The 20101-nt window shown below is 45.0% G+C and overlaps 1 protein-coding gene and 2 long non-coding RNA genes across 5 annotated transcripts in view; 1 reads left to right on the top strand and 2 right to left on the bottom strand.

Moving 5' to 3' along the window:
- LOC307212670 overlaps nucleotides 1-8830 on the bottom strand; it is a 153695-nt gene extending 144865 nt beyond the window's left edge. Inside the window, exons 1-2 of the long non-coding RNA XR_013837070.1 lie at nucleotides 8680-8830; nucleotides 7436-7970 (exon numbers count right to left, since the gene is read on the bottom strand). This is a non-coding gene — a long non-coding RNA (uncharacterized lncRNA). The remainder of the gene's footprint in view (nucleotides 1-7435; nucleotides 7971-8679) is intronic.
- The window catches only part of LOC307212813, a 107461-nt gene extending 98243 nt beyond the window's left edge, over nucleotides 1-9218 (top strand). The window contains exon 2 of the long non-coding RNA XR_013837243.1: nucleotides 8827-9218. This is a non-coding gene — a long non-coding RNA (uncharacterized lncRNA). The remainder of the gene's footprint in view (nucleotides 1-8826) is intronic.
- Nucleotides 9219-17596: 8378 nt separating this feature from the next.
- Nucleotides 17597-20101, bottom strand: part of CD2AP (CD2 associated protein) — a 41341-nt gene continuing 38836 nt past the window's right edge. For all 3 annotated transcript variants that reach the window (XM_079969854.1, XM_079969853.1, XM_079969852.1), the window contains exon 18: nucleotides 17597-18918. In XM_079969854.1, the coding sequence (XP_079825980.1) occupies nucleotides 18877-18918 (42 nt within the window). In that variant the 3' untranslated portion in view covers nucleotides 17597-18876. The remainder of the gene's footprint in view (nucleotides 18919-20101) is intronic.

Here is a 20101-nt window from a genome sequence, read left to right as displayed (position 1 = left end):
AAACTGCATTACAGTGAAATGACAGTTTGCATTACATTTGCACCTTCCGTGGCTGTCTGGAATAAAATGGCACAGTGCAAATGCAAGGAGAGTGTTGACTTTGTGTAGACCGAAACTCCCTTTATCAAGGTCACAGGCAGCTCAAACTTTTAATGATGCATCTGTAGAGTTGGTGTTTCCTTCTTTACTGCATTACTTAGTGACTTAGCCAAGTTAAGCAAAGGAAATCATTGGAAGGAACTTCTCTACGCCCCCACCTCCAGCAGCCTTGGGAACAATATTCTGGGGGAACTGTTCAAATCTGTGTTTTTTTGTTTTGTTCTTATATAATTTTATTAAACAAACATTACAAACATAACATACAAAGAAAGCAAAAACCAAACTAATAGTACATTAGATATTCCTAGATAGTTATTACAGTATACGTGATTGAATTGTCAAGAATCCAAAATAAATATGTATTATATAAAAGAAGTAAAAATAGAGAAAAAAGGAAAAAGGAAAAAAAGAAAACAGAAAAATTAACAAAACTAAAACTACCTATTTAAACAAAAATCAATATTTAATTAATTCAAACTAGTACCAGGGTATTCTACTCACAAAGTCCCTCATACTGGGTTGAGTCCCTTTTTTATTTTGTTGGTTTGTTGACTTCCGTCTACTCTTTGCGGTTTCAATTCAGCCATTTCTATCTTTGATCTGTATTTAATTATTTGTCTCAATCTTGGGATACCTCTATCTGCGAAATTAATCTAAACACAGCCAAGTGTTATTGCTGGAACCATATTTATTCAAGTAATTTTTAAAATATTCCCATTCTTTCTTAACCCTATCTATCGACTGATTTCTTATCAACTGTGTCATTTTAGTAAGTTCTAAATACTTGCATAATCTTAATTGTCATTCCTCCCTTGTTGGCGTTAGTTCGTTCTTCCAATATTTCACTGTTAAGACTCTTGCTGCTGTAACTGTGTAGAGGAACACTCTTTTATTTTTGTTTGGAATGTTTACTGTGAAAATGCCCAATAAAAATGGTTCTGGATTTGTTTTTTTGAAATGTATGTTTTAGCTTTTTTTTTAACTCTTCATAAATCATGTCCCAAAATAATTTAATTTTGGGACAGGTCCACTTGCTGTTCCTACCTGATGTTTACATCTCCAACATTTGTTGTTGTTGTTGTTGTTGCTGCTGCTGCTGCTGCTGCTGTTTGTTTTGGCTAATTCTGACGGGGTTAAAGGTAAAGGTACCCCTGCCCATACGGGCCAGTCTTGACAGACTCTGGGGTTGTGCGCCCATCTCACTTAAGAGGCCAGGGGCCAGCGCTGTCCGGAGACACTTCCGGGTCACGTGGCCAGCGTGACATTGCTGCTCTGGCGAGCCAGAGCCGCACACGGAAACGCCGTTTACCTTCCCGCTGGTAAGCGGTCCCTATTTATCTACTTGCACCCGGAGGTGCTTTCGAACTGCTAGGTTGGCAGGCGCTGGGACCGAGCAGCGGGAGCGCACCCCGCCGCAGGGATTCGAACCGCCGACCTTTCGATCGGCAAGTCCTAGGCGCTGAGGCTTTAACCCACAGCGGTACCATCTAAAGGTCATTTTCATGAAATTTTCTTTAATTAGATAGCACGCTGTAAATTTTAAATTGCTTTCCCACAATTCCTCCCATTTTTGTAGTTCAGTTGGGTATCCGAAATCCTGCGCCTTCACCATCACATCTTTAACTTCTTCATCTTTCAAGTTCCAGTCCAGTTGTACTCTCTATATTTTTGATAATATATTTCTATTGTTTTGTAATAATTCTTTGTCTAAATCCGATATTTTGGTCTCAAAGTCCTTCATTATTTTGGTCTATTTTAAAGATTTCATTTAAATGGTAATTTTGTAACCAAGTCATACCTGTCTCTTGGAGTTCCTCTTTTCCTTAAGTTTCAGTTGTTTGTTTCTTCCTCTAGTAGTTCCTTGTATGTTGGCCAGTTATCTTCCATATTATTTTTTTTTACTGCTATTGCCTCAACTAGTGACAGCCACCATGGCGTTTTAGGTTCCAATAGTTTTTTGTTTCGTTCCAACACGGTGAATAATGATTTTCTAATTATATGGTTAAGGAATCTTCTGTGGTTTTTAACTTTATCATATCCTAGATAGCCGTGCCATCAGAATCTATTGTCCCAGCCTTCAATGTCGAGTATGTTTACATTTTTAAGAGTCATCCAATCTTTGAGCCATACCAGGCATGCTGCTTTGTAATACAATTTAAGATCTGGTAGCACAAACCTGCCTCTATCTCTAATTTCTGTTAACAATTTGTGTTTTATTCTTGGCTTTTTACCCTGCCAAATGAATTTTGCCAAATGAATTTTGCCAATCTTTGAAACAATTTACTCCACTAATTATTGGTATTGTTTGGAATAGGAACAACATCTTCAGCAGCACGGTCATCTTAACTGTGGATATCCTTCCCCAAAGGGACAAATTTAACCTTCCCCAGATTTCCAAATATTTTCCCCCCTTCTTTCCATGTTTTTACGTAAAGTATCGTTGTAAAGATTTATATTTTTTGTCGTGATCCAAATTCCTAAGAATTCCGCTTTATTGGTTATCTTTAACCCCATCCTGATTTCTAATTCTTTTTTCTTCATCATCAAAATTTTTCACTAACCATTTTGTTTTATCTTTATTCACCAGCCTGGGTGATTTCCCCATTTTTGTTTTGTTTTTATTACTTGTAGTAATTCTTCTGTACTTATAGGTGAGTTTAAATACATTTGTTCCTCTTCTGTTATTATTGGTAATTTATTTTGATTCAAATATTTTACTAGTTTAGTTTCTTCTTTTTCTTCAGTTTTATATAATATTTTGTAATAATTTATGAAGCTCCTTTTTATTTTTTTCTGGATCCTCAATCTCCTCCCTTTGATTATTTATTTTTCCTATTATTTTATCTTTTTGTCTTTTCTTTAGTAACCATGCTAACATCCACCTAAGCCTAATGCCTAAGCCATTTGATTTTGTTTTCTACTTCTTTGTTAATTAAATTCGAAATGTGTGCTTGTAGGATCTTAATATCTTGTCTGGCCTTTTCATTTTGGGGTTTTTTTGACCAAGTCTTTCTCACACTGTCTGATCTGTTTTGTTATTTGCTGTATATTATTTCCCTCTTTCCCCCTCTTTATTGCTGTCAAATCTGTGTTTGGATCTTAAAACAGGTTAAGTTAGAAAGCATGACAGCCATTTCCCCTGTACCCCATACCTGATTCCACGTTGCTCAGGGGGGCTTCTTGGCTGAGCCCATGTAGACTTCTTGCATCGCCGGGGGTTGGACCAGATGAGCCTCGTGGTCCCTTCCAGCTCTACAGTTCTGTGATTCTGACTTACATCCAAAGCACAAATCATGGATGAGGATGTTTTTATTATGGTCCAATCCAAGGGCTTAATGGATGTGCTTCCTTCAAGAGGAGGGGGAGGGCTGGACAAGGAACAGATACCAAACACCCAGGTCTCTGCCCAAGATGGCACTCCTGAAATTAGAAAACATATTTGAAACCCCCTGGTACCTGCCCACCCATTTTAGCACCATCATTCAGCATTACCATATACAAGTGGGAGATCAGGGCCACAGATGAGAAGCTCCGGACTAGCAGTGTGCACATCCCACACTCTCAGGAAAAAGATAGTAAGTCCGCTTCAAGTCTTCCCCCACCAAGTCAAGCTTCCCCTCTGCCAGTCTCTCTCCCCAGGCTGTCACAGGACTGTCTCCCATTATGCCTGGCCTACAATTCCACGGCTGACAGTGGGGGGCGCCCTCCCCTGTGACTGCCACAGGTGGTATCCTGCCACAGCAAAGTCAGGCCCCAGACCTCCCACCCCAGCGATATCCATTCAGCCAGCCACCAAACACAGCCCCACCCTGCAACTGCAACCAACACTCTCCTACCTCCAGGCTGGTATCTCAAAGGGCAAACAAACTGATGCGGGCCAAAGACATAATACTCTTCTTGGCTGGGAGAATGGGGACCAGGATGATCCCAGCTAGCCTCTCCTGGCTTAGTCCTCTGCCTGTTGGCTACTACAACCCAAGGTACAGCAGAATAGTTGCAGCAAAAGCACTCTAAAACACGCTTTATTGTGGTGTTTCTGCACTCACATTTAGGAATGCCACTCCAATGGAGCCCCCGCCCCTATAGCCACTTGTATGCCTTAAGGACAGCATTTTGTAACTGCTGAGAAAATGGCAAGCCACTAATTAGAGCAAAAACTTCTAATTATCAACACTCTGCAAAGTTAAGACAAATAAGGCTTTTGCTTACATTGTGTACTTTTACATTCAGCCAGATATATTGACACTCTAGGAGCATTAGGGCCAACTTAAATTATGGTAACATTCTGATAAATGAAAGAGATAACCAGGCAACACAACCTTTATCCTTTCCACCCCAGAGGGAAACTCATAACCAAATTCAGATTGTGAAGAGAGCTGTAGGGCAGTTTTACATTAAAAGTGTTACTTCCAAGAACGAGCATCTGACTGATTTATTTAGCGTTAGGGATTTAATTAAGAACCTATGCACTCATATAAATAGTATTTCCCACATGATACAAATGTCCTCAGGCGGTGTCAGGGATCAGGCTGGGGAGTCCTGCTTTGGTGAGAAGTGGTGGGAGCCCCCCCCCCGAACCAGGATCCTGGGGCTCTACAGGAGCAGGAGAGGAGGACTGACCTGGAATGATGGTTTGCTGAGGGGCACAGTTCGGAGGACGGAAGCTGGGCAGAATTGAGGCAGAACGGGAGGAGAGTTATGTTATGTACTGAAGTTCTCACCCTGGGCCAGCAGGGGGATACTGTAGATAGTTCAGGTCCACATATGCAAATAAGGGATCGAAAGTGATGTTCAGTGATTGGATAGTTACAGAAAATGGTTACTGTTGCGTTCTAGTGGAGCTCTATATAAGCAGGCTGGCTGAACCCTTCAGTTCAGTTCTGTTCTGGCCTGTGAATAAACAAGAGCTGTTTGAAGAATCGCTGTGTCGTCTGATATATTCACCCACAACTTAACACTGGCAACGAGAATGGGATGGATGGACAACAGAGCACAGCCAGATGCAGCCACCCTCTGAGCGGAGCTGAATCACTGAGCTGAAACATCGAGCGAAATCACTGAACAGAACCAATTCAGAGGTGACCGTTCTGGCTAGAGCACTGTGTTCCATCCATTGCCTCCACATCGGCATCGGAACCATGGCTTCACTTGTGCCTCTACCGCCGTTTGCGCCAGCCTCTGAATCATGGGACTCCTACCTCGCTCGGTTCGACTGCTACCTCCAAGCCAACAAGCTGACGGAAGTATCACAGGAGCGTAAGCGGGGCCTATTCCTCAGCCTCTGTGGGCCTGAGGTGTTCGAGACGGCTCGAGCATTGGTTGCACCTGTAACAGTCCAGGCAACACCGTGGGACAAGATTCAAGAGAAGCTCTGCAACCACTATGCGCCAAAGCCATCCAAGATTGCTGCCCGCTATGCGTTCTACCACCGGAACCAGGCAGAGGGGGAGTCAATTAACAACTACACCACTGCTCTCCAACAGGCTGTAATGCACTGCGAGTTCCCAAGACTTAGACGATGCCCTGATGGATCGAATTGTCTGCGGGGTCCGGGACATCCATCTGCAACGGCGTCTCCTCGCCAAGCCAGACCTCATGCTGCAGAAAGCCATTGAGGAGGCTGTGGCCTTGGAAGCTGCTGAAGCCCGCGTCTTGCTAGGAAGCCAGTTCCAGTGCATCATGAAGAGGCCAGCAGTGATGAGGCATCCTCCAGTGAAGATGATGACGTGCACCAGACAAAGCGGGAGCGCAGGAAGTTCCAAAAGAAGTCCAAGGGCCAACCGGAATGTGCCGGCTGCAGAAGCAACCATTCCCGTGCCAAGTGTCGATTCAGAGACGCCATCTGTCGGACGTGTTCCAGAAAGGGCCACAACGCTAAGGTCTGCCGATCGGCTCCGTCTGACACCCCCATTCACCGACTCGCAAGTCCAAGTCTACACTCCAGTCTGCCAAGGAAAGCTGTTTCGCTCTCACCAACTGCTGCTGCCCGTCTGGAACCACGATTGGCCAAACCGACTTGCCTACGTGACGCAAGCTGAACGTCACGGTGCTCATTGAAGACTGGTTTGATGCCCTCGGCCTGGAAGTCACCGGCATCAACTACATCTCTAACGCAGAGACTGAGGGTCTGGTCAAAGACTTTGCCAAGGTTTTTGATGGCACTTTGGGTCAATATACAGGTACGCCCATCTCCTTTAGCCTTGATCCTGGGCTATCTTATCAACGCCTCCAGCCTTCACCCGACCACATCCAAGATCCAAGCTATCCAGCAGGCCCCCATCCCAAAGAACAAGACGGAGTTGCAGGCGTTCCTGGGACTGCTGAACTTTTATAACATGTTCCTGCCCCACAAAGCCACGGTGTCTGAGCCTCTTCACCGACTCCTCAGCACGAAGACACCTTGGTCCTGGGGTCATCAGGAGACGGCCGCCTTCAACGCGGTCAAGGCTCTCCTTTCATCGGACAGTGTGCTGGTACAGTACAGTGAAGCCAGGCCGCTGGTCCTTGCCTGCGACGCCTCACCTTTTGGCATCGGCACTGTCCTCAGTCACCATTTTCCAGACAGAAGAGAAGCACCGCTCACCTACTTTTCCAGGACGCTATCTCCGACCAAACGGAATTACAGCCAGCTCGACAAGGAGGCACTGGCTCTTGTGGCTAGAGTGAAGAGGTTCCATGAATACCTCTACGGCAGGACTTTTGACCTCATCACCGACCACAAGCTGCTCCTGGGCCTCCTCGCCGGTGATCGACCAACTCCACTGGTACTCTCGCCGCGCATGCTCGATGGACTGTTTTCCTGGCTGCCTACCACTACCGGCTCTTCTATTGCCCGGGAAAATCGATGGGCCATGCTGACGCCCTCAGCCGTTGCACTCTTCCAGTGTTTGTGGAAGACCCGGCTCCTGCTTCATTGCTCCTCCTGATTGAGGATCTTCCGGCAGCATCTGTATCGGCTGCCACTGTGGCCTCCGCATCTGCCCTGGATCGCACCATCAGCCGTGTGCTCAACTGGGTGTGGAGGGGGTGGCCACAAGGGCCTTTTGCATCAGAATTCCAGCCCTTTGCAACCAGACAACACAAACTCTTGGCTCATCGCACTGACAAACTGGAACGTGTCCAGAGGAGAGGGCAACCAAAATGGTCAAAGGCCTGGAAACGATGCCTTATGAGGAACGGCTAAGGGAGCTGGGCATGTTTAGCCTGGAGAAGAGGAGGTTAAGGGGTGATATGATAGCCACGTTCAAATATATAAAAGGATGTCACATAGAGGAGGGAAAAAGGTTGTTTTCTGCTGCTCCAGAGAAGCGGACACGGAGCAATGGTTCCAAACTACAGTGGTGCCTCGCAAGACGAAATTAATTCGTTCCGCGAGTTTTTTCGTCTAGTGAATTTTTCGTCTTGCGAAGCACGAAATCCCATAGGAATGCATTGAAAATCAATTAATGCGTTCCTATGGTCAAAAAAAGTCCAAACAAAGCCAAATTTGGTACAAAAAGAGTTTATTAACTGCTCTTTAAAGTCACACATACTGTAAAGAGCATTTCCAAAATTGAAGGAACAATAAATTAAGTTTCTCAACATGACAGAAAAACATTTAAAAATCAACAAAGTGTACAGTACATTTTCTAAGACTCTGGGGGACCACTCGAAGAAGGTTCCTCTTCCACTCTTTGCTTCTTGCTCAAGAACCTGTCCATGGTCTGCTGCTTAATCCGCCTTTTCAGCACCTCCCTGAAAGGCGACATGACCGTCGTATCAAATGTGTTCGCAAGGTCATGTGCCACGTGCTTGTCAGGGTGGCGCCGCTGTGCAAAAGCCTGCACATCCTTCCACTTCAGGCAAATGTCCCTCAGTTCTTTGGAGGACAGCTGTTCCTCAGTTGCTTCCTCATCTTCCAAATTTCTCTGGCTGATCCCGTTCCAGGCCGTGGTGATCATCTTCAAGCAGGTGACGATGTCGAAGTGGTCCTTCCAGAATTCCCGCAGGGTGATGGTGGTGCAATCAGTCACCTCGAAGCATCGCCTGAAAAGCTCCTTGGTGTAGAGTTTTTTGAAATTGGCGATGACCTGCTGATCCATCGGCTGGAGCAGTGGCGTGGTGTTAGGCGGCAGGAACATGATGTTGATGAAGCTGAACTCCTCCAACAAGTCCACCTCAAGGCCTTTAGGATGAGCAGGGGCATTTTCCATCAGAAGCAAAGCCTTCAGCAGCAGGTCGTTGTCCAGCAGGTACTGTTTGACAGCAGGGCCAAAAGCAAGATTGACCCAGTCCACAAACAGCACACGTCTGACCCAAGCCTTACTGTTGGATCGCCACATGACACTCAGCTGCTCCTTGTCGACCTTGTGTCTCTTGAAGGTCCGTGGATTCTCCGAGTGGTACACCAGCAGGGGCTTGATCTTCAGGTCGCCGCTTGCGTTGGCACAGAAGAGCAGGGTCAGACGGTCCTTCATGGGCTTGTGGCCAAGCAACTTGGCCTCCTCCTGAGTGATGAGTCCTTTTGGGCATCCTCTTCCAAAACAGCCCGGTCTCGTCACAGTTGAAGACCTGCTGTGGAACGTAGCCCTCCATCTTCACAACCTCCAGAAACTCCGCTGCAAAGTCTTCAGCCGCAGGAACATCAGAACTGGCAGCCTCTCCATGCCTGACCACGCTGTGGATTCCAGATCTTGTCTTGAACCGGTCAAACCTCTGCTTGCCTTGAAGACTTCTGGCTCGCCTGAGGTTCCTGGCTGTTCCCGGACGAGGTCTGCGTGCAAGGCCTTGGCCTTCTCACAAATGACAGCCTCAGTCACTGTGTCCCCTGCACGCTGCTTCTCTTCTAACCAGATGAGCAGCAACTTCTCCACCTCCCCCAGAACAGCTGGGCAGTTCTTCACGATCCTGGTGACTCCCTTGGCTGCATCAGTCGCAAGGATCTTCTCGATGGTCCCGATGGTTGATGGATTCCTCCCGTACTCCCTGGCGAGGTCTGTCACACGCATTCCGCTGTCGTGCTTCCGGATGATCTCCTTCTTCATTTCCAGTGCCACCTTCTCCTTCTTCCTCTCGCCGGCCTCTGCAGCAGCAGTCTTCTTGGGTCCCATGGCAGCACAGCTCCAACCTTCGTAAACTCACACACACACACAAAAAAAATCATCAGTGCTGTGCTTCAAATCCAAAAAATTCAAAAGCACCCAGCCACCCACCACACAGAAATTCAAACCCAGAACCAAGTCCTTGAATCCCAAACACCCCAACCCAAAATCCAAAAAAACCCCCAAAAAGTTTAACTTACCAAAAAGTTTAACTTACCAAATGGATGCAAAAGAAGTTCTGGAAAAGCTTCAAAAATCACCAAAGTCTTCAAAAACCTCAACTGTTCCCCCAGCCACCCACCCACCACACAGAAATTGCAAACCCCTCCCCAACTGTTGCAAACCCCTCCCCAACTGCTCCCCCAGCCCCTCCCCAACTGCTGCAAACCCCTCCCCAACTGTTCCCTAAACCACCCAGCACACAGAAATTCAAACCCAATTTTTTTAAAAAAACAGCAGAGTGGCCCAATGGTCACAGAAAAACAGAAAAATGCAGGAAAAAACCCCCACAAGCTCCCAGATTTCTGCAAACCCCTCCCCAACTGTTCCCCCAGCCACCCAGCACACAGAAATTCAAACTCAGAATTTTTTTTAAAAAAAACAATATGGCCCAATGGTCACAAAAAATCATAAAAATGCAGGAAAAAAACCCCACAAGCTCCCAGATTCCTGCAAAAACCTCCCCAACTGTTCCCCCAGCCACCCAGCACACAGAAATTCAAACTCAGAATTTTTTTTTAAAAAAACATGGCCCAATGGTCACAAAAAAATCATAAAAATGCAGAAAAACCCCCACAAGCTCCCAGATTCTTGCAAACCCACCCCCCAACACCAAGTCCTTGAATCCCAAACACCCCAACCCAAAATCCAAAAACCACAAAAGAAGTTTTAAAAGTTTAACTTACCAAATGGATGCAAAAGAAGTTTTGGAAAAGCTTCAAAAATCAGCAAAGTCTGAAAAAAGGCTACCAAACCGCATGCTAACAGTTGCTCCTCGAAGTCAAGTCGCAACTGCAGCTGTTCAAGCAAAGCACCCTTGGTTTTAACGGTTTTAAGACAAAGGAAACAAAGCCGCAAGACCATAGGGAAATTCGTCTTGCGAAGCAACTCGAAAACGGAAAACTCTTTTGTCTAGCGAGTTTTCCGTCTTGCAAGGCGTTCATCTTGCGGGGCACCACTGTACAAGAAAGAAGATTCCACCTAAACATTAGGAAGAACTTCCTGACAGTAAGAGCTGTTCGACAGTGGAATTTGCTGCCAAGGAGTGTGGTGGAGTCTCCTTCTTTGAGGTCTTTAAGCAGAGGCTTGACAACCATATGTCAGGAGTGCTCTGATGGTGTTTCCTGCTTGGCAGGGGGTTGGACTCGATGGCCCTTGTGGTCTCTTCCAACTCTATGATTCTATGATTCTATAAAGACTCCGTCAATGCGTCCTTGAGGCTCTGCACATTGGCCACCCGGGAATCGTCAAAATGAAGGCGTTGGCTCGGTGTTACGTCTGGTGGCCTAACCTGGACGATGCCATTCCTGCCTGGGTTTCCGCCTGTCAAGCGTGCCAAGAATCTAGGCCTGCACCACCAGCAGCTAAGGGACACACCTGGGAGACTCCCAAGACACCCTGGTCTATGGTGCACATCGATCTGGCAGGCCCCTTTCACGGCAGGACCTTTATGGTAGTGGTGGACGCCTATTCCAAATGGCTGGAGGTGGCCCTGATGCCCTCCACCACTACCGAGGCCGTCATCCGGGTGCTGCGAGGCCTGTTTGCAACGCATGGGTGTCCTGATGTCCTCGTCTCCGACAATGGACCGCAGTTCACCTCAGGCACTTTTGAGCAATACCTTTTGGAACTGGGCATCCGCCATGCCCTAAGAGCCCCATTTCATCCATCCCGCAACGGGCTAGCGGAGAGAATGGTGTGCTCGGCAAAAGAGGCACTGGCGCGCCTGGACCGGGGAGACTGGCATGAGTGGGTCGCTGAATACTTGTTCATGCAACACATCACCCCTTATGCGGCCACAGGGCGGAGTCCTGCTGAACTGCTTATGGGCCGCTGCCTCAGATCTCCGCTCGACTAGCTGCACCCTGACTTTGCCGTGGCTGAACCCCCAGGCTGTGCCAACGTGCCACGGTCCTTTGTTCCAGGAAACCAGGTCTTTGCCCGGAACTTTGTGGGGGACATTCCTTGGGTGCCAGCCACAGTAGTGGGAATCACTGGACCTCGCTCGTACCAGGTGGCACTCAAAAACGGATGTTTGTGGCGCCGGCACATAGACCAGCTTAGGCGCAGGGTTGGGGACTTGGACACTACCGTGGTGCCCCCAACTGCACTCGTCGCTCCGGAACAGACACTTACAGATGGCGAGGCTCCACCTACACCTCTCTCGCAAATTGCGGGCGTTGAGCCGAACCAAGCCACTTCAGAGGGTCTGCCGGACTTACCACAGACTCAGACCACTGCCGTGCCTGACATTCCACCAATTCCACTTGCGGAGGTTCCATCCACAGCAGCAGATCCAGGGGACTTGGTTTCAACGCCACCTAGGGTTGCGCCACAGCCTCAGCAAGAATCGGGCGGGCCCCCCGGACCTGGGTACCGGTCCCCGGCGGTCTGGCAGAGTTTCCAAGCACCCAACTTATTTAAAGGACTATGTTGTTGGACATGTAACACTGCCGATCTAATGGAAGTATGTGAAATGTAATCGATATGCTTTTGTGCCTAATTGAACCATTACGTGTAGTGCTGTATATAAGGAAACCATCACGATTGTAACTAACGACTTATCTCGGTGGGGAGGGGTGTTATGTACTGAAGTTCTCCCCCTGGGCCAGCAGGGGGATACTGTAGATCGTTCAGGTCCACATATGCAAACAAGGGATCGAAAGTGACATTCAGTGACTGGATAGTTACAGAAAATGGTTACTGTTGTGTTGTAGTGGAGCTCTATATAAGCAGGCTGGCTGAACCCTTCAGTTCTGTTCTGTGAATAAACAAGAGCTGTTTGAAGAATCACTGTGTTGTCTGATATGTTCACCCACAACTTAACAAGTTAACGAAATCTCCCACACTGGAAGGTATACAGACTCAGGGCTAGGAGTCCCAGGGCTAGGAGACTGGATAAGGTAACTTCACGGAAGGCTATTGGTTGAGATTGTGTAAATAAGAGAGGGGGTGGTGGAAGTGGGAGGAACTTAATGGGGAGCACCTGCACTGCGAAAATGGTTGTTGTTTTTTTGCTGCGTTCATTAAACGTTTCTGATGCTGGCAAGAGACTGCTTTATCTTGCATTGCTTATCTACGGTCCAAGTGAGAAGGAAGCTGGCCCAAAGCCTGACAGGCATCAGGATTCACAGGGGCAGATCCAGATGTTGATCTTTCTTCCTGCCTTGATCCGAAGGTAGATCTTCCCTCCCCTCTTCTTCCCTGGCAGGGCGTGGGGACACCATTTTGGAGTCTGCCCCAGGTGCCAAAGGGCTTTGGCCCAGCCTTGCACACAGCACCCCCAGTTGGCAGCATCACCCCATTGGCAATTTCTTTTAGTGAAGTATCTCTCACACATAATCCCAGAATATGTTGACGGAGCTTTAGTATTCACATGACAAGTTACCCACCAATCACAAAACTAAGGTAATGGTATTTAAGCATATGCCTGTATTGCAAAGCTGATTTCAACAGATAGAAAAAGCTCAAGGGAAGATGTCTTGCTGTCGTTCCTTCAGAAGAGTCTAAAAGGCAGTGTGCTGGAGAGTAAACAAAGATCTGCAAGATCTTACCCCCTCTTGTTCTCCCAAAATGTCTGCCAAAGGAGCCCCCAAGTATGCCATCTCTGGAGCTGGCCACAATTTACCCTTACTGGGAGGTGGGCAAATGTTTTCCCCGGCCTTATGAGGAAAGGTTGAAGGAGCTGCATATATTTAGCCTGGAAAAGAGGAGACTGAGAGGAGATATGATAGCCATCTTCCAATATCTCAAGGGCTGTCACATGAAAGACGGAACAAGGTTGTTTTCTCTTGCTTGAACCAATGGCTTCAAGTTACAAGGAAGGAGATTCTTACTAAACATCAGGAAGAACTTTCTGACAGTAAGAGCTGTTAGACAGTGGAGTGGACCTTGGGAAGAGGTGGGGTCTCCTTTTTTGGAGGTTTGAAGCAAAATCTGTAATGGATGCTCTAGTTGAGATTCCTGCATTGAGGCAGATTGGACTAGATGACCCTGGGGGTCCCTTCCAACTCTACAATTGTATGATCATGTAGCAGGAATAATTAGGAACAGCTGAACTGTTTGGCATTTATTTAAAATGTCATCCAAAGGAGAAAAGGCAATCTTAGTGTTTTATGCTCGAAGCAGCTTTAAGGGAAAATAGTGCTTTGACAACTTCTGTGCAAAACTATCACTGGAGAATAAATTCAGCGCACAGTATTTCCCCCTATACTGTGGTCGGGGAAGTCGGAATACCATAGCAGAACAACTGGAGCATGCAGATGAGCCCCAAGCCATGCCTTGTAAAATAATGAAGAGGAGAAAGTAAAAAAAGCTGGGGGGGGGGGAGACTTCACCTTGCTCCCTGGCAGGTATCTGTGGGCTCCAGTTCACTATGATCTGAAGGGGCATTAACCAATCAGCTCCATTTGTGATCCTGCAGTTATCCACAGAGGCAATAATAATAATAACTAAAACAAGTAATTTTAAACACAGTAAAAAGGATGACAAAAAATTATGTACATCACTTTACCAAGGAAGTTTACAATCCAGAAAAACTCGGAGAGCAGGCACAGGCCCAGCTCCACTACTGGAAAAGTTGCCATTTATATTACACGACAAATGGAACAATGATGTCTCTTGGCACCACGAAGGAAGGGCAAAGGCCTCACCGGTTTCAGCCAAGGTGTGAAATACAGTGGTGCCCCGCAACACAAATGCCTCGCAAGATGGAAAACTCGCTAGACGAAAGAGTTTTCCGTTTTGGAGGTGCTTCGCAAAACGAATTTCCTATGGGCTTGCTTCGCAAGACGAAAATGTCTTGCGAGTTCCTGCGGGTTTTTTCCCCCTTTCCCCCCTTTTCTAAGCTGCTAAGCCGCTTATCCGCTAAAAGCCGCTAAACCGCTAATAGCGCTAATCCGCTAAGCCGTCAATGGGCTTGCTTCGCAAGACGAAAAAACCGCTAGACGAAGAGCCTCGCGGAACGGATTCTTTTCGTCTTGCGAGGCACCACTTCTCACCTGCAGGCACCTTGTCCTACTCAGCACACATCCCTTGCCCCACATAGCCCTGTCCTCAGCCACTGCTTTTCTCTCCAGAGCTGCCACGGGGTTTGCGAAGGCAGTGCCAGCGGAAAGACGGGGCAACATCCCTGGATGCCCATTTCTTTCCAAGTGTCCAGTGCTGGTATTGTTTTGTATGCTTGAACCGCAGAAAGGAAGACATGAGAGGCGAAATGTATCTAAAGAACAGATTAAACATTTTAATAGGCTAATGCCATTTGGCTTTAAGAATATACAGTAAAGGATATTTTCTAACAGTCGCCAGTAGAGCTGTGTTTTTCAAGCTATTACCAAGGGTACTGATCAACAATCCCCTCAAAAGAGAACTTTCTCTCCACTTAAAATCTTGTCGTATAGAATTTTTTGTTACATTTAGATTATGAAAACATGCATCTATATTCCTCGTATACAAAAATGAAGGGGCATAAATATATAGCACCACCCTACAGACATCTATGTCTATGGGGAAAGATTTCCAGTTTTGAAGCTAGGTGTATAAATTTGGATTTTTAAAGAAACCCACAAACAAGAAGCCCACGTGACATTGGATTGTCTTTTCCCGTCTGAAAACAAACTGTATGGAGGGCTGGAAATAAGTGAAATGAAAAGAACTCTCACTAGGGATTCTGAAACACCCCCCCTCCCCCCAAAAAAGTTGCACTCAACTTTCTATAGCTTCCAAATGAGAATATTATGGCAGTTAAAAAGGGCAGAACAAAAGAGAACCATAATAGCCATCACCTCAATACAAATAATTAATATCAGTGGTAGCAATATGGTTGAATTATTTCCATATTGCAGTGTGGACTCTTTAAAGCATGGAAATATTTTGTTCTATGTTACATCTAGCTGAATTACATCTAAGGGGTCTGAATGTTTATGGAGGGAAAATCACATAACATATTAACAGCATATAATTTTATTGTGGAGTTTCAATAGCATGCATAATTTTACAGCACCTGTGAACAAGTCAGTGAAGCATAACTGCTTGAAATAACTTGCATTCTTTGGAATGTCTGCATACGTTCCCTATTTCCCATTATACAATATTAATTTAAGACATATCAGTGAGACCTCTATTGCTAAAAATACTCATAGCAGCATCTTTTAGAATATTTTTATTATTATTATTATTATGAAATCAAGTCATTGCACTTCATCATTTATTGCTGCAGCAAAAAAGGCCATTTAATAATTAACACGTCCGATTTCATTGATTGTCAGGTCCTATTCATCTGCTATGAGCTTCAAGGCAGACAAAACTGTCATACAACAACTGATAATTAATACCATTTTGCCTTACACTCTGAATTTTATGTGAAGACCACATAAAAGAACTTCTTGTTCTGCACAAGAATAAAACTTCAACAAGCTGGGATCAGAGAGGAGCTATTTCATTGCCCATTTATCTGAGATAGCACAGACTAGTATTTGTGATGCAGCTGAACTACCGCCAGGTTGTAAGGACTAGAGGCAAGGGCCCCTCGCCCAGGGCCACGCAAAACGGGTTGGGGGCCCAAACGAGACAGGACAAATGTAGGCCCCATTTCTACACCTATCTATTTTTATCTGCATTAATCTCTTCTGAATCTTTTTAAAATATATTTTGTGCCCTTGACTTTCTTTACAATACCAATTATCTTGACCCAAGGGTTCTCCTTTGCCTCTGCCCGTGGGGCTCAGAGGGCATCCCTTCAAAATCGGGAGGCCCCGACCAACTGGCCCCTCTTCTGTTCTGGCCGGCCCTCACCCCAAGTCCGGCAGGCATCTGTGCTTCCACCAAAAGTTCTGTTTGTGGGGAAATACTTTTCCAAGAAAGAACATAAGGATAAGGTTTTTGCCTCCTACAAATTGGGCTTCTGTTGTTTCTTTTCCCCCTTTTTCTTTTTTTAAAAACCTTTTAGCACCTCATGGTAGTTTTCTGCAAAAACCCAACAGAAATGGAGAGAAACTGTTCCTCTTTTCTTTTCCACAGACGGTATTTTTTTTGAGAGGCAGTAAAGAAATGCTACTCCTAAAAATTCTTGAAAAGCCTTTTTTATGGCAAAGGAAAGCAGCTGCTGTTTGGCAGGAGACAGCAGGAGAGTGTGGCTGGTGTTTCTAAAAAGGCCCAACTTGCAGTGCAAACAAAATCACCTCCCTTTTCCCTCATGGAGAATAGAGAAGAAAGGAGTGGCAGTTTCAGTCCGGCAAACTGCGCTTTTGTAGAAAGCTCCAGGAGCAAAGTACTCCTGTAAAAATCCCAATGGAAAGGGAAGAAATGGCCCCTTCTTTTTTACATGAACCAGGGCGGTGGAAGAGACGGCTTCTTGCTCCCCCTTTGGGCTTTTCAAGGCTGCAGCACAAGCACAACCTGTAGGATGGCAGTCACCTGTCTCCTCCGCTTTTCCTTGAGCTTCTGCAGCAGCAACGGCAGGAAGGTGCCGTTTGAACCTTCTGCAGAAAGTCCCAACTCTGGGGCAGACGCCCTCCTCCCCACGTCCTCTGCACATGCCAGGAGACTCAGTGGGAGGAGGAATCAATGGCAACACAAGTCACAGGTCTGGCTAGTAAGACAAGACAAAAGTTGTTGACCAAGAAAAAATATGAATTAGTATCAAATTAGATTTCCTAGATCTGCCTTTCTTAACCATGGGTCCCCAGATGTTGTTGGACTACAACTGCCATCATCCATAGCCAGCAGCAGTCAGGGATGATGTGAGTCTGGCAATATTTGGGAACTCAAGGTTAAGAAAGGCTGCACTAGACTGATGGTTTGACTAGTAAGTTAGCAAGTGTGAAAAATGGCAACAACAACAACAAAAAAACATTAACAACTGATTCATTAGATGTTTGTCATTAGTTAAGCACCAATATGGTAACCAAACAGGCATTTTGTTTTTAGACACCCATTTCCGTTCCTATATTTTCATAGAATCATAGAATCATAGAGTTGGAAGAGACCACAAGGGCCATCGAGTCCAACCCCCTGCCAAGCATTTTAATCCACTAATTCACAAGTGATATACCTGCAAGTAGAAATTCAGATTTCTGCACTTGCTAACAATTAATAATTGTTGGTTTTCTTATACAACTATGACAAAATACTTATGCCATCCAAGTTTTGTTTAATTAAAGGAGAGCAGATGAACATGAAAACTACTGACACGGGAAAAGTTAAGATTTCACATTATTTTAATTTGGTTAACTAAAAACCACTCTGGAAATATTGCCTTTTTATACTCTTTTAGAAAAGAAATGAAGGAGAAACAAGAGACAGAATGGGTTTTGTATTTTTAGCATTGGCTTGAATGCAACGTGGAGCCTTTTTAGTTTTCCTCCTTTGTAGGAAGAAATGGGGAGGGGCAAAATGACTCCAAAAAGAAGTTTTTCTTCCAAACAAAATCAACTCCTTTCATTTAGGAGCACATTGCAGTACTATGATGTACACAAGAATCCAGTCTCTACGAATCCTCTTGTGCCTTAGTGTAGGTAGCAGCAGCCCTGGCAAGATTGCATGTCATCAACAGGTGGGTAGCTCTAAACACTTCACTGTCACATGAAGATTTTAATAATGCTATTATGATTAGTGCTAAAAATCTGTATGAAGCTGTAAGATACTGTAGTGTTAGAATAAAATTTATGAAAGTGAAGAATTGCTTAGCATGCCATGTGCTGCAATATTTAGGCACAACAGGGTGAATTACAAGACCATTTCAACCTTATGCCCACATTCGTTGTGGAAATTAAGCATTGACCTGGGTGTGGGGGTTTGTGTGGGGTCCAACCCCAAGTCCCTTTCATGACTCCTATAGTGCAAGTGACAGAATATTCTTCTCAAACTATTAAGCAGTTGTGACTTTTCTGCTCCATAGCAAGAACAAACTCCCAGCATCATCCTGAACTATAAAAACAGCATATTATTAATACTCTCACTGCAGACAGGCACAACAGTGTAACCCTGGGTAGAAATGCAAAAAAAATAATTAAAAAAATACAAACATCATATTCCCTTTAGCATTGTGGGGAAAGTAGTGGCTATAGTAAGTACAAGGGTAGACCAGGTGCCTCCCTAGAGGCTCCTTTACAGAGTTTCTTTGCAAAGATATACTGCCTTATATATATAGTACAGATCTCTTAAAAATTAGACTATAGATGCTCAATAAAAATCTAATAAGAACCCCTCTTTTTATACAGATTCAGTAGTATTTTCAAGCAAACCAAGGAAATAAAGGTCTGCGATTCCAGCACAGTAAGAAATAAGGCCCCTCCTATATTGGTAAGAAACAAAAAAGCGGTTCATTTTCTTCTCTTAGCTCACGAAATAGAAGATTATATTCATTTATCCTTTTTTTATGGAATGCTGCCCATTCATTGGTTTGAAGTAAAAAAAGAAAAGTCAAGTTAGCTTCATTTGTATTTTGACTCTGAAATCCTGGCAAGGTCTTATGGCTCTTTCATGTCGTTATGACAGCTTTCTTCAGCTTCTCTATTTCCACCTGTGGATGAGACACATTAAAACTTTTAATACAGAAATGAATAACTTTGTCTATATTTTCCAGTAATGCTTAAATACGTGCTACAACATCTTTGGTAGGAAAGCTGATCACCAGAGCCGGGATGGGGGAGCCTGTGCCCCCTCCCCAGATGTGGTCAGACTCCCATCTGCCCCAGGCAGCCTGGCCATCAGTCAGGGAGGAGGGGAGTTGCAGGCCAACAACATCAGGTGCCCACAAGTTCTTATCTTCTATTGTAGGGCTAGTGAAAAGCTTAAGAATTTCAATTGTATTCATTGAGCCATCCAGCCTTTGAAACATCTTTGTGAAATTAATGTGCATTTAACCTAAGTTAGGTTTTGTACCATAAAACACTCCAGCAGATAAACATATTTGCTCACAACTGAATGCGTTGAATACAAATGTGTATTGAAACTGTGGTTTAAAAAATAATAATTCTAAAGCTTTTCACTAGCACAAATGATAATAATTTCATGTTATTCATTATCTGCTTCTAGACTAATTGCAACTGAGGCTACTTAAGCTTAAGGTGTGATTCATAAAGAAACATGGCAGAAGCATGGGCTCATCCCCTCAATATTTTGGCACCTAGCATTGTTGGTAGAGCATGAGACTCAATCACGGGATCGTGGGTTCAAGCCTCCACTTTAGGCAAGATTCCTGCCTTGCAGGAGATACTAGATGAGCCTCGTGGCCCCTTCCAATTCTACAATTCTATGAAAAAACTGTTCCTTAATACAAACCTACATCAAAGTGATACAGCATAAAAGTATGATTAATTTAGTCATGAACAGCTGCTAAACAATCTTAAATGAGGCATATACCGTATTTTTTGCTCTATAAGACGCACCAGACCACAAGACGCACCTAGTTTTTGGAGGAGGAAACCAAGAAAAAAAATATTCTGAATCTCAGAAGCTAGAACAGCAAGAGGGATCGCTGCGCAGTGAAAGCAGCAATCCCTCTTGCTGTTCTGGCTTCTGTGATAGCTGCGCAGCCTGCATTCATTCCATAAGACGCATACACATTTCTCCTTACTTTTTAGGAGGGAAAAAGTGAGTTTTATAGAGCAAAAAATACGGTATATATCCAGTTTTCTAGAAAAGGTTTTAGCCATTTTGAATGCCCCCCTTCCTGCTCTCAAAACAACACTCGTGGAAATGGC

Source organism: Podarcis cretensis (assembly GCF_951804945.1).
Source record: "Podarcis cretensis genome assembly, chromosome: 3".
NCBI lineage: Eukaryota > Metazoa > Chordata > Lepidosauria > Squamata > Lacertidae > Podarcis > Podarcis cretensis.
This window is presented reverse-complemented; position numbering and strand designations above follow the sequence as displayed.